The sequence below is a fragment of the Nanorana parkeri genome, unplaced genomic scaffold, assembly GCF_000935625.1.
Source record: "Nanorana parkeri isolate BGI_ZX_2015 unplaced genomic scaffold, ASM93562v1 scaffold14, whole genome shotgun sequence".
Taxonomy (NCBI): Eukaryota; Metazoa; Chordata; class Amphibia; order Anura; family Dicroglossidae; genus Nanorana; species Nanorana parkeri.
The window spans coordinates 1,132,007-1,146,954 of NW_017306282.1; the positions used below are offsets into that span (position 1 = coordinate 1,132,007).

General features: G+C 42.4%; 1 protein-coding gene across 1 annotated transcript in view; it reads left to right on the forward strand.

The window, feature by feature from the left end:
• Positions 1 to 14,948, forward strand: part of RIC8B (RIC8 guanine nucleotide exchange factor B) — a 43,006-nt gene that overhangs the window by 13,812 nt on the left and 14,246 nt on the right. The window contains exon 4 of the mRNA XM_018557798.1: positions 5,665 to 5,759. Coding sequence (XP_018413300.1) covers positions 5,665 to 5,759 — 95 coding nt within the window. The remainder of the gene's footprint in view (positions 1 to 5,664; positions 5,760 to 14,948) is intronic.

The following is a 14,948-nucleotide window of genomic DNA, read 5'->3' on the forward strand; positions in this document are numbered from 1 at the left end:
GGCTTTAGGACAATCTCCAAGTAGCTTGATTTCCTGTGACTACAGTTGCAAATATTATTAAGAAGTTGAAGGTTCCTGGGGGTGTAGCCAATCTCCATGGACATGGCCACAAGAGGAAAGTCCATTTCAGATTGAACACAAGAATAGCGGGGATGGTAGTCAAATAGACAAGGAAAACTTCCAGAGAGATACAAATTGAACTCGTGTCTGATCACACATTCCATTTCTTTTTTGAGTGACAGAAAGGCTCAAAGGAAGAAGACCCAGGAGGACTCCACTGTTGAATGAAAAACATAAAACGGGCAGAATGGAATCTGCTACAATGCATATTGATAAGTCCTTTGGACTGATGAGACATAACAGGAGCTTTTTGGCAAGTCACATCAGCTCTGTTCACAGATGACAAAAAAATATTTCAAAGAAAAAAACTTCCTACCTACTGTGAAACATGGAGGAGGTTTGGTTATGTTTTGGGCAGCTTTGCTGCATCTGGCATGGAGTGCCTTGAATACGAGCAGGACACAATTAAATCTTAAGACTATCAAGTGGTTCTAGGGCAAAACCTACAGCCCAGTGTTGGAAAGCTTTGTCTCAGTCTCCCAGTCTCAGATCATGGGTCCTTCAACAGGGTAATGATCCAAAACGCACAGCTAAAAGGTCGGTGAAGGTTCTCATTCATCCAAGTCATGGTATATCTGTATAAAATAAATCAAGGCAACTGGACTTGCTGTAGTTTTTTTGGAGACATTCCGCTGGTCATCCAACTAGCTTTCTCAATTCAAAAATGGAGATCAATTTTTTTTTAATTGAGAAAGCTAGTTGGATGACCAGCAAAACGTCTTCAAGAAAAATAAGTCCAGATGCCTTGATTTATTTTTAAGAACAAAACTTTGGACTATTCTGAAGTGTCCTTCTATGAGCCCTGATGCAAATCCTATTGAACATCTACATGTTCAATAGGATTTGACACATTCAGTGTGAAGAAGGCACCCTTCAAACCTGGGACAGCTGGTGCAGTTTTCTCAAGAAGAAAGGGCCATATTTCCTGTTGGCATGTGCAAAGGTCCCATTGAGAGCTACGTAAATCACTTGTTTGCAGTGATTGCCTCAAGACTTTTGGGTCAAGGGTCCCATCATTTTTTTTCATGGATATGTTTTTATTAATATTTTGTTGAATCGAAAGCAAAGTCGGGTTTTTGAAATATGGAATAAACCATGGAAGCCAATTACTTTTATTAGATTCAAGTTATTTCAGAATAAATTGAGGGTTTCTTTATTTGTGGTAGGGTATCAACAAATTATGTCCATGGCTGTACATATATGGGAGCTGTTTACCTGCTAAAGGATTTGTACTGCTGTTCATCAAGTGAGATTTACACAGCTCCACCTCACAGCACAAAGGCCTGAGTTTTGTCTGCTGCAGATGAGTAATGCTTGCGAATTTTGTCCCTCACCTCAGTCATTGACTGGACAGTGAAAGGAGTAGCAGCAGACTAATGTGCTTATCTCTCTGCTTTCTTCTCCTATTGGCATGTTCCTTGTTATCAATGTCTTGCTTTTATCTCTCCCCCAGCTCTGCTGTACAGGGGGCTGAACGAGGGTGATACCGGGTCAAATAATTGTACTGACACTGTCTGCATTTGAAAAGAAAATGTGTGATGTATTAATGAGTGCAAAGCTTCATTTGTAACTTTAATATCAGCCTGGAGTTCATCTTAAATTTCCCGGTTGAGGGATGGGGTTAGTTGGAGGCAACGTTTCGCATTCATTTTCTATTATCTTAACTTCCTTGTGATGCTAAATACACATGTACACAGTGAGGGAAAAATCCATAATGACGCAAAGCACCCTGCAGGAAATTGGAAGTGAATGTACTGCTTTCATGTTCATTGTGTATTGTTATATAATGTTAGTGTGATGTAAAAACTGATTACACTGAAGGATGAAGCTCCGTACAATCTACAGAATGCAGAGCCCTCTCCACTCCAAGAGATAGATGATAAACAATGGGGAAAGGAAGGGGGTTTGTCTTGTACACGTAGCATGGAATTTACTATGAGAATAGACTGATGTCATTTATAATGGTCAGTACATTAAAGGAGAACTATGAGGTGAGTGAAAATCACTCAACCTCATAGTTCTAGCCGACCTATGACAATGAAACTGTCACAAGTCGGCTCAATAGATTGGGAAGTGACCGAACACATACCGTCGCTCGCTCACTTCTCGATCCTGTTCCGGCAGAGAGTTGTGACTGTCACTCAAGGCTCTCTGCAGGGATTCCCCCCTCCCCTGTCTGATTAGGGTCCGCTGACTGGCGGAACGGACGGGGGGAGGGGGCTGGTACAGCTGGCTCTGTCTCTAGATAGGCAGAGCCAGCTGTCAATCACGCAGCTGGGTGGATCTCAACAGTAATGTCAGGATGTGTCCCGGCTGCGGCGTCTCAGTATACCGCAAGCTGTAGCTCGCGATATACTGAGCTTTGGGTGACGGGAGGACGCTAGTTTGTGTCCTCCCGTTACCGTTAGGAGAACTGTGGGAAAAAGCCCTAACCCCATAGTTCTCCTTTTAAAGGAGAGACAAATGCATGAGGGGCCCTCTGGGCTCTTGCTGTAATGTGCAGGTACGCAAAGCATATTGATACATTATGGCACACGCGCCTGCCAAAGTGCCCTCCACCAGCGATTGTCCATACTCTTCCTCGGCGTTCTGTCACCGCCACCGACATTTTTTTTGTTGTTCCCGTCTTACTCCGGGTCCGGAATTTTCATCCTAATTGGCTCGCCCTTGATGACGTAAATGTGTGCTTGCACATGATGGTTATTTTGTCCCGGTACCCATGGCATGCTGAGATTGTACACTAAGCTGCACATGTGCGGTGAATTGTCTAGGAAATGCGGTAGAAGTCTAGGAAATGGCCTTGTGGGCCGGATTCGGCCCCTGGGGCTTGAGTTTGACACGTGCTGTAGAGAAACACATTTTGAAAAAAGGTAAATATGTTTGCACCGTTTTCTTTGATACTGGTTTTATGCAGGAAAGGTTTAATTTCATGGCCAGAGGCCACTGAAGTCTTCCTGTAATATTTTCATCGTTCAGCCCATGGGCTGAACAATTTAAGATCTAAGAGATCCCTCCATCAGTGCTTATGAGTGTTTATCAAGGAATCTCCCGCTGTTTGCATTGTATTCTGATAACGGCCACTAGCTGCTGTCGGAATATCTGAACAGAGCCAGCAGCTCATTGGCTGCTGGTTCTGTTGGTTCGAAGTTTTCCCCACCAGCTTCTTCAATCAGCTGATGGAGGGATGTCGGCCGCAAGGGTGCCAACAGTGGCACCCACTGTGTGAATTAATCGAATTCAAGAACCAGACAAAATTTGCATAGTGTACGGCCAGCTTTAAAGTCATATTAAAGCTTCATGTTTAATTTTTTAGAAATCGTGTGGTGTGTTTTTTTTTTTTAATGTTGAATTCCTCCTTCTCTAGTGGCTCCCCGCAACGCTCTCCTCCCGTCCCCTGCGCGAGTGCCTCCATCAGCTAAAGTTGAGCTATGAATGCACCCTGCCTGCTTGTGCCAAGCTGTGCCGGCAAGTGGCTGTGTGTCCCCATAAACACACACAGCACTGCGGCAGGCCACATCCCTCCTCTACGCCCAACAGGTTGATTGATGGCAGAAGGAGCCTATGGCTACTCTGCCCTCAATCGCCTCCACCACAACCAGGAAGTTCGAAACGGAAGATAATTGCTGCCGGCGCCCAGCGAGGAGGCGAGAGCCGTTAGGATGCCAAGCGGGGCAATGCGGGAGAGCTGGGCTCCTGTGATTGGCGAAGCACTCAGGATTGAAAGTGGAGCACAAGCACTCAGCGTTCATTGCTGATCGATGAGTGTTTGTAAATAACTGAGGCCATAGTAAGCTTACTATGTCACTACTTATGAATGAACAGGAAATGTTTATGAATGGGGACATAGTAAATATTTATATCTGCTCACTTTATGAATGAACAGGAAGCAGCTCAGTACAGAGGCTTCCTGTCCATTCATGGCTGGGTTGATAGTAAATATTTACTATGTCCAGATTATGAATGAACAGGAGGCCTCTGTACTGAGAGCTTCCTATTCATTGAGTGCTTGGGCTGCAGAAAAAGAGACTGAGGACTCTGTTTCTTCAATGTTTTTTTTTCTATTTTAAAAGTCCCTAACAGTAAAGTAAAAAATAAATTTAAAAAAACGTTGGAAAAAGTCATTTTTGGTTTCGGCCTGACAAATTTGTTAGTTTCGGTCTAAAAATGTTATTTCAGTGCATCCTTAATGTCACACATGTGATTTACATGGCACTTCCTGTCAGTATAGAGACCAGGACAGAGCTGATTCAGTTGTGCTAACAATCTGTGCATATGTTACAAGTGTAATAAATACCATTTTTCTCTTCTTTTTTTTCTTCCTTTTTGTTTTTTTTTCTGTATTTTTCCTTCCCCCCACCTTTGCCCTCTCCATGCTATTTCCCCCTTTTTCCTCAGATACCTTAACATCCCCTCTGCCATTCCCCGACACCCAGATCCCATTCTCTCCCTTCCCCCTTGTCCTTTCCTCCTCCCATCCCCTTACCTAACATACTGCATAACCCCAAACCCATGAGTATGCTGACTTTCTTTTCCACACCTGGCTATACACTGGTAGATTTTGGAATAAACTTTAATAGAAAAAATCTTGGGAGAACATTCGATAATGCCATCAGAGCCTTGATCAATGTCATTCGAAATTTTGTTTGATTTTATCATTTGATTTTGGAATGAATGGAGTTAAATTGACCCCATTGACTGTTAAAAAAAAAAATCAAACATACGTTCTGAAAACACATTTTTTAGCAGCGTAAACACAATTTAAGTCCAATATACATGAAAGTGATCTCCAATATTGCAACATCACACTTCAAGTTGTACCGTCACACCTTGTAGTAGCCAGGGAGATTAATTGTGTTGATGCTTTCTAACATGACAATCTGGCATACAGTTTATTGGCAAAGATTATGGAACACGATCCCTAACCATCTCTCGATTGCATGTTTACTGTATTGTACACCAACCAGACCTGGTATTGTATGCACCCCATTGTATGCACCTCATTGCTCCTAACTTAAACAATATAATGCTTATAAATAAGGAAATAAAGCTCTCCATGTAAAACTCAGAACGCTCTACCATTCTGCTACAATACAGGAAAATTGCACTTATGGGATCTCCCATTAATCAGCAGGCTTTGTCGGTTATATTTTGGGGGTTAATATCTGTGGCTGCACAAATTACATAAATGTTGCCTTGGTAAAAGTTACAGGAAAAATATTTTTTTTAGAATTATTCGCCAATTATTCCTAATGGAAAAACCAAGGGGAAAAAAATTAATGTATCCAAATTTTATACCTAATAAAAAATTATATATACTGTATATTAGTTACATCCAACAGGTAGGGCGTTGTAGGCAAGGGACCAGGTTTTCACCAGGTGGATTTCCTGCTATGCTGTGACACACACACACACACACTCCATATAATACCTTGTGACCATTTCACCATGTGTATGATTTTGTTCTTATTGCAGTGAATAACTGGTATTTTCAGGTATTTTCCTTTTACTATTGATGATCTTTTCCTTACAATTTATCTCGCACAGAGTGATGCTCACCAGTTTCGTCACCTGGCTGCCATCTTACGGTATATTTTGCTATCCCGGGGTCCTTCCGAGGAGAAGACGGAGGAGCTGCACAGGTTAGTTAGTTTTGATCTTGCCGTTTCATATAGAAAATAAACTCCTATTAAAGACAAACTGTAATGGATTTGATTCAATTCCATTTTTTTCTCAAGCACATCTAAACCTAGAAAAAAAAATTTCGGGTTAGAAGTCCTTAGATGTGGATTAGTTTTCTTTTTTTTTTCAGGGTAAGAACCTTTTCAGCAAGTACAGAAAATACCTGTTAATCTTGGCAGAAATGCAATGTCCTGTGACCTTTTTAAAAGAGCGCACAAAGAACTTTATTGTGTTTAAATTCTAGACCAATCAATTCACTATATGAACAAAGGCAGACATGTTTAAAGGCCAGTCTCTGTGACAGCCATAGCTGCCCCCATAGATACAGTTGAGTCAAAAGCGTAGACATGAAGAGACAGGAAGTGTGTTATTTGCAGGATTGCCAGGTATATATAAAGGGGAAAAAAAGGAAAACAAATGCAGCCACTACCTCTCATCAGGCTGCAGTATATTACATTTTTTTTTTCAGATTTAGATATGATTTAGGTCATGGTTTTTTTTGTAACTGAAATAAGGAAAGGTTAAACTAAACTATAAACCACATTTTAAATGTTGCCTCTCCATTGCTTACCGTGGCCCCGCATTCATTTTCTAATACATTTCTAATTAATTGCAATATCATAATTTTTTAATATCATTTGTCTATGCGATCATGTGACCACAAAGCTATGACTGTTACTACTCTGTGTGACTGGAGAAAGGCAACTTTCCCCCACCCCTTCTAAGGCATGGCAATGTATAGCAAGATAGCTCTGTTTACAAATAGCTAAGAGTAACCTGGTAAACTTATGAAAATGAACCTCCACCCGTTGGTGGGTAAATAGAAAATGTATCTCATATTTACTGTACATGAATAAAAAAACACTTTTATATTGTTTTAGCCCTACACCTAAAAATGAAATAAAGAAAAGCATTCTATATGACTTTTAAAGTGTATGTAATCCCTAACAATAACCTTATTCCTGTTTGCTCCCTTTTAGTGTGTTTAAAAATACCATTGGAAGTGTTTTGTTTTGTTCTGTTCGATAAGTGGGAGAAAAAAATCTGTTGATCTTGCCAGAAATTCTGTGAGATCATAACTTTCTGTGCACTGTTATTGCTTAGCAATGTTATCAGTTTTTTCTTTTCAGACTACAGAACACCTCTCTGAAAATAAGGAGGGGGTGTTCTGTAGTCCTAAAACACTTTTTTTTATTATTTATAAAACCTCCACTTAGCGTATAGCTGGGCGGATGTCATTTGCACAGCACTAGGGACCCTAGATGGCGCTATGCTGCACCATCTAGGGTTTGGTTCTCAACTGGTGGGTCATGACCCAAAAGTGGGTCGCAAGCCCGTGTTCAGTGGGTCACCGCATCCCACTTTTCTAGGTGAGAGGCTGCTCTGCCTCCCCCTAGTGCAGCACTGTCAGTTCTCGCACCAAGCAGCCATTCAAAATATGCTGCCCGGCACTTAGTGTCAGCTTGAGGGGGATGGGCTGGGGCTATGGCCGCGAGGGAGCTCCATCCATGCTAAATTTCACAAAATTCATGCTTCTGCTTTCTGTTGTGTTTCTCTGAGCTCCTGCCAATCATCCTGAAATGTGGATATGTAATTACAGGTACAAATATTGAGATTATAGCAGCCCCTTTATTCTAAATAAACATTCATATTTTCACATAGAGTATAACAGTATATTTAAAAGGACAGGGAACACAGCACAACACCAAAAATGAATAATGAAAAAATGTATCAAAAATGTTTTTATTCATTATCCATAATAATATATAACCTTGAAAGGAGTTGTGAAGTCCCAGCATATCCTCTCCGGTTATAACATCAGCATTGTAATAGGAATACATATTAGAGTTGTGTTTGATAATGCAATCACAGCTTACTTGAAAAAAATTCCCTCTGAGGTCCCGTTCACACCATGGTGGTTCGGTCGTGCAGATTTGTCAGCGCTGAACCACCAACATGAACAATCCCAAACATTCCTATGGGGACCGTTCATGCGATCGTGCGGCTCTTCGTGATCCGAACCGCCTGCCGCCCGAAATGCTCCCTCAGCTATTTTTTTGCGCTAATCAACACGGATTCCATATAGATTTCAATGCAAGCTCGTCTTTGGGTGTTTTTAATTGCGTTTCAGCGGTGAAACGCAATTAAAAACACCCAAAACTGCCCTTTTTAAAATTTGTGCGGAAACCGTGCTGAAACGCACCCGCCCTGGTGTGAATGGGGCCTTATGTAGTGAGTGCTGCCTTCCGTCTGCCCATCACTTTCAACGACTTCCTGGATTCCCAGTGTGCTTTGCGTCCCTTTCCTTGCTGCTTGATGTGAAGACTACGTATCCCATCATGCATTGCTTCCAGCAAGCCATGATGATATTACATTCTGGGTGTTTCCTCTGTTCACTGTGAGAGAGGGGGAAAGAGTTGAGTTGTAGTTCAGAAGGCAGGCTCTGTGAGAATATTTGCACTAGGAAATGCATATTTACAGGGCTGAGGGAACTTGTATCAGTGCATTGCGGAATTACTTCCTATGGGCATCTTCAGGAAGTAATAATACGACCTAATATATAATATTTATTTTTAGTTCGACCATAAATACCCTCCCAATTATTCATATTATAAAGGCTAAAAAAGCCAAAGGAATACCCACTCAAATGTGTTTTGCTATTTCTTTGGCTTTTTTAGACTTTTTAATAAGGATACTAAAAAGTTATATTTTATCAACATTTTTGAGATAAAGGCGCCTTTTTAATTTTTCAGTTTTTCATTTTGTTTTTGTGCTCTGTTCCCAATCCTTGTATAAATATACTTTTATGATTTGTGGGAGGGTGTGCAGCTTTTTTGTTACTATATTATGGTATTATTTCATGAAATCGAGCAATAATTTCTGCTCTGTTTGACTAATTGTGTGCAAAGTCCTTTTCTTATAATTATCATCAGTCTGACTTGTTTGACGTCTTTGTAATGGCTGCTTACGTCATGTGCAGTCCTACTGCAGTGTGTCTGCAGATTCCTGACACCTGACACACAAATCTGTCAATAGTCCCTTATCCTTTCTTATTAGGTTTCCTCATTCTTTTTCATATTGTCTGCACTGATAAATCATTTAGGTTGTGACGCTTCTGGCATAAAGCCAAATACTAAAGTTGCCTAATAGATCCATTGTAGCTGTACAACATATTCATGTGAGTAAATGTTTATTAAATACTAGGGATAAGCTCAAGCTCATCCAAACCCCAAAGATAGACGTCAGTGCAAACCCAATCAGCTGTGGCCAGGGCATTCCCCTTCCCACAGCTGCACATAAACAAAGGGGTGGGATGCTGGTGACATAATTGACCTTATATGGCAACATAGCCATATTTGGTCAATTTAATTGACCTTATATGGCAATGTGGCCATATTTGGTCAATACAAATGACCTTATATGGCAACATGGCCATATTTGGTCAATACGATTGACCTTATATGGCACATGGCCATATTTGGTCAATGTAGTTGACCTTATATGGCCATATTTGGTCAATGTAGTTGACCTTTATATGGCCATATTTGGTCAATGTAGTTGACTTTTATATGGCCATATTTGGTCAATGCAATTGACCTTATATGGCCATATTTGGTCAATGTAATTGACCAGATGGGGCCATATTTGGTCAATGTAATTGACCAGATGGGGCCATATTTGGTCAATGTAATTGACCAGATGGGGCCATATTTGGTCAATGTAATTGACCAGATATGGCCATGTGGCCATATAAAGGTCAACTACATTGACCAAATATGTCCACGTGACTGAACACAGGGATGAATGAGCAAAAACTCAGTGTATAGTCAGCTTTAGAGAGCAGTGACCATAACCATTGTGTGGCACAGCAGTTCACAAAGCAAAGTATGTACTAAGCAATATGGCAGCCACCATACATTTATAATCCCTAATTAAAAATCTTCATAAAGGAGGACTGAGCTCCATCAAAACAATGACCATAAAATGCTGATGCTTTGACTTATCTCCGCTGCAAGACCTGTGAGTGTCTCTGCCTACTTTGGATTTATCACTAATTATGATACACTGCCTGGCCAAAAAATGTCATCACCTGGATTTAGCTAAGCAAATAGGTCAGAGCCTTTTATTGGATAATGGGTCTAGGTTCAGAAACATGATGTCCCCAAAAGATGAGGTCAGCTGCCTTCCTGAATATACTGAATGACCAGTTTTTTTCCATCAATGGATTTTTTCTTCCCTGATGGCACGGGCATATGCTAAGATGACCATGCCAGGTTTCAACAGGATCAAATTATGAGAGTGGGTCAGGAGATGAGACATTTTCATACTTGGATTGATCAGACCTGGACCCCATTGTGAATCTTTGCCATGTGCACAGACTTTATACAGTGGTCTGACTCTCCCATCATCACTACAAGGTCAATGTGAAAAATGAATGCGACTCCGGATGGAAATACATTTTGTGACATTGCACAAGCTTATTGAAAAGATGCCACAGTGAGTGTATGCCATAATCAAAGCTAAAGGCAGTCCAACTTAATATTAGATTGTGTGACTATTTTTTATGACCAGGCAGTTTAGGAAGATGGTTTAAGAAACATTAACATTTATAAATAGGGTTATCTTCATAATTCTGATTTATTTGACAAAGCTATCTAAAAAAATGTTTGAAAAGCCTATTCATGCCCTATTAATAATTTATGATGGGATATAAAAGCCAGGTGTATCTCCCAGGATGGTGTTGGCTTGCAATGATGTAATGAAGCTCTCTGTGTAACAACACTTAGCAAAGGCTGTTAATGTTTAATAAGTTTGTGCCCTAATAGACTGCCACATGATTACTTAGAACTCGGCATTTCGCTGCCAGAAGAAAACTTTGTCCAAGAGCTTTGCACACATGTTTAGGAATTTAAAGTAAGGATTAATAAAGTAAACCCCTGGAAGGTTAAATGTCGGCTGCTAGAAGTGTCTTCACATGGTTTTAGTTAATCTATAGAATGCTCTTTTCTACCTATCCAGTTTAAGAAATATGGGTTTACATTGGCGGCTTGGCACTCCGCCTCTCCCCTCTTGATTCTCATTTGTTTAGCTTTTGTTATGGTGACTAAAAGTGAGGTGTCGAGGGTACAGTCCGCTCAACTTTACTTCCTAAAGACAGACTTTGTATAATGGTGTACCCAAGGTTTTGGGGTTCTGGGACAAAGCTGCAATTAAATGCCAGGCTATGCTCTTCTTTAAAGTGCTAAAAGGAGCCCCTAGGTGCTTTTAGCCATAATGTGCTGGCAGACTTCCCTTCCAAAGCAATCCCCTTCAGCGCCGCAATGTCCGCTCTCTCCCCCCTCGCTGGTGCTTTAATCTTCGTCTCGGCCTTCTTCTGGGTTCGGAGCCTTCATCCGATTTTATTGGCGGGGCTCCAATGAGGTAACTCGTATCTATGCACATGGGAGTTGCTTCATCTTAGCAGGAATCTAGCTGAGACTGCACTAAACTGCACATGCGCAGCTGAGTGCACAGAAAAACAAAAAAGTGCTGACATGCAGATAGGAGGATCTATGTGAGAAGAGTCTTGCACAGTATATATAACACCTCCTCTTTAATGCTGGCTCATGCAACTCCCCACCTGTCTGCTAACCACTGGCAATAGAGAAAAATACTCTGTACATATTGGGTATGGGGGAGCATGTGACTCTTCTTCCTTCCTGATATTTGGCTGTTGATATTAGCACTGATATTAGCACTGTCAAATGGGAATGAAAAGTCAGCCCTGTGTAAGCTTCAACTCTTCTCCTCCTCACATGGGAGCGAGAAGTCAGCCCTGTGTATGCTCCAACTCTTCTCCTCGCATGGGAGCGAGAAGTCAGCCTTGTGTATGCTCCAACTCTTCTCCTCCTCACATGGGAGCGAGAAGTCAGCCCCGTGTATACTCCAGCTCTTCTCCTCCTCACATGGGAGCGAGAAGTCAGCCCTGTGTATACTCCAACTCTTCTCCTCCTCGCATGGGAGCGAGAAGTCAGCCCTGTGTATGCTGCAACTCTTCTCCTCCTCGCATGGGAGCGAGAAGTCAGCCCTGTGTAAGCTCCAACTCTTCTCCTCACATGGGAGCGAGAAGTCAGCCCTGTGTATACTCCAGGTCTTCTCCTCCTCACATGGGAGCGAGAAGTCAGCCATGTGTATACTCCAACTCTTCTCCTCCTCGCATGGGAGCGAGAAGTCAGCCCTGTGTAAGCTCCAACTCTTCTCCTCCTCACATGGAAGCGAGAAGTCAGCCTTGTGTATGCTCCAACTCTTCTCCTCACATGGGAGCGAGAAGTCAGCCCTGTGTAAGCTCCAACTCTTCTCCTCATCACATGGAAGCGAGAAGTCAGCCCTGTGTATACTCCAACTCTTCTCCTCACATGGGAGCGAGAAGTCAGCCCTGTGTATACTCCAACTCTTCTCCTTTAGCATCAGCATGTTGAGACGCAGACTCAGAAAATCTATGCAGCAGGGCTTCGAGACTGCCACTATCGCAGCAAGGATCGCAGAGCCAGGAGGAATACCAATAGGGAGAGTTCTTATGAGTTCTAGGACATTAGTGGGTGATTTCTACTCGCCAACATTCAGCTCTGATGAAACCTCAATTTTTGTGGGATGTCCCTGTCATAGATAGTATATCATGTAAAAAAAATATTTTTTCTTTTTATAATCAACATTATGCTGATCAGACAAAGCACAAGTTGAAACTATAACTGTTCAGTGGCCAATTTTCTTATTATGTTCAACTATATGGAGCATCTTGCGTTAACACTTCTCTTGATTCCCACACAGAACTATTGCTGAGTGTTTTTTCCCATTGTTATTTTAATACAAAACGCAGCGTGGTGGGAGGAGTGGGGGGTGCTGAGGGGGTGGCTGCCAAGTCTTAGTGATTGATGATCTCTGGGGGAGAGGAGAGAAAAGTATTGGTACATACATCCAAGCTGAAGAATGCAGGTTGCATTGTGGAAGCCCTAGATCTCAGGCCCCGGCTCTGGTATAAGGAGAATTTCATACACTTGTACTCCACAAATAAAACTGACACATTAACGTCACTGAGTCGCCCTAGCCGGGAACCACATTGTTAAGGGGCATTGATGCGGAAAATGTAATTCAGCAGTGAAGAAATTTTGGCTTGGACTTGTTAGCAGAAGCATCATATATAGACCTGTTTAGGAAGGGAGTGTAAACCACAGTAGCAATGTACAAAGGGCTGAATGCACAGCGGGCAGTCATGTTTCTTCTGACTTTACATTGGTCACTTAGAAGATTGCTTTTGATTAGCTGCTAGGAGTTAGTTAGCATAGTATCATAGTTCTTTGTGCTGATTTGTTGGACCTGTTTGTAAAAGCTATTGTAAGGAATGCAGAGGCGCTGTCTGGAGTAGGGATGCAACAATACCATTTTGTCCAAAACGTGTACCAATACTTTTTCTCAAGTACTCGTCAATACCAATTTCCAATACTTCTTTTTAGTGTCGTGACATTTTCTAAAACAATACAGACTAATGATTTTAGGACAGTGGTGAATTGCAGGGTCCCAGTCCTAACTGCGACCCTGGTAGTTATGCCACTAACTCCAGGCTGTAGAGGGACTACAAATCCCAGCAATACATTACCACCAGCTAAAGAGTTCTACAAATCCCAGCAATCTGTGTTGCTCACAGGATCTCACCGGGGCTGTGTGTGCGGGGTCTCACCGGGGCTGTGTGTGCGGGGTCTCACCGGGGCTGTGTGTGCGGGGTCTCACCGGGCCTGTGTGTGCGTGGGGTCTCACCGGGGCTGTGTGCGCGGGGTCTATTGTGATTGTAATGTATTCCTTATATTATAAAGCACTGTGCAAACTGTTGGCGCTATATAAATCCTGTATTATAATAATATAAGTTTGTTGGACATCCCACTACAAAACAATGGGAGCTGTAAGAGCCTCCACTCTTTTGGGAATCCAGTTTGCATTGTGTGTCTGTGGTAATATGTGCCATAAAAAATGCGTGAGGGTCAGATACTGTTTAATAAGACCTAGGTTTCAGTCGCCCTAATTATACCAAAAGGTATTCCATAGTCAGGGCTCTGTGCAGGCCACTTGAGTTCCTCCACATCACACTCGTCAAACCATGTCTTTATGGAGCTGGCTTGCTGGCACAGTCATGCTGGAGCAAAGAAGAACCTTCCCCAAACATTTGCCACTTTTTGTCTTTGTATGCTGTAGCATTAAAGCCCATCTCTGGGCAAACAAAACCCCTCCTCTTGCAGTGTGGCTACCTCCGCACTGTGTAGGTTAACTTCTCATTTATGCTTAGGGGACTGGAGTTGAGAGTTATTACTTAACTACCTTACGTCCATGGCCGTTTGTGAACGGCCAGATGGACGTCTGCTCAGAGCGGGAGGGCGTCTTAAGACGTCCTGCCCCTCCCCCCTCTCGTGTCCGCGCTGAGCGCCGCACACGAGAGGGAAAACCGTCAGCATGTAAACAGCCAGCGATGGCTGTTTACAATTCCATTGGCTTCAAGACGGTGCCTGTAGCTTCTTCCCCCTTCCACTCCAGCAACTAAATGATAAGTAAGGCTTACATTTTGGAATAAAAAGGAAGTTTATGGCTCTTTCTGGGAACAGACGCTCTGGTCTCTGCCAAAAGGCCAATCAGTGACATTGCCTCACTATCCGTCCCAGAACCCCCTTCGGCAGAGACTACATGAGCAGTTCTGTGGCATTGGTTATGTATCCTGCCCCCAGAGACAGCCTGAAGCAGTCTTTCTCAACCAGGGTGTCTCGGCACCCTTGTGTGCCTCCGGGCCTTCTCAGTGGTGCATCAACATTTTGTAGTGGGAATGTGATGTAAAGGGGGTAATAAAGACTGATGCAAACTCTGATGTGGGGTGGGGAGGGCTCTGATATGAAAGGAGGTTACTGATGCAAAGGGTGACTTTGATGTAAAGGGAGAAACCCCACGTTTTTGGGTGTTCTTGCATGGGGTCCTCCCTAAAATCTGACATTTTAGACTGGGGTGTCTTGAGAGTTTGCATACTTTTAAAGGGTGCCGTGATTAAAATAAGCTTGAATAGCGCTGGCCTAGAGAGCAACTCTCTCATCCTAACATAGGTTTTCAGCCTTTAATTAGCATAATGATGAAGAACC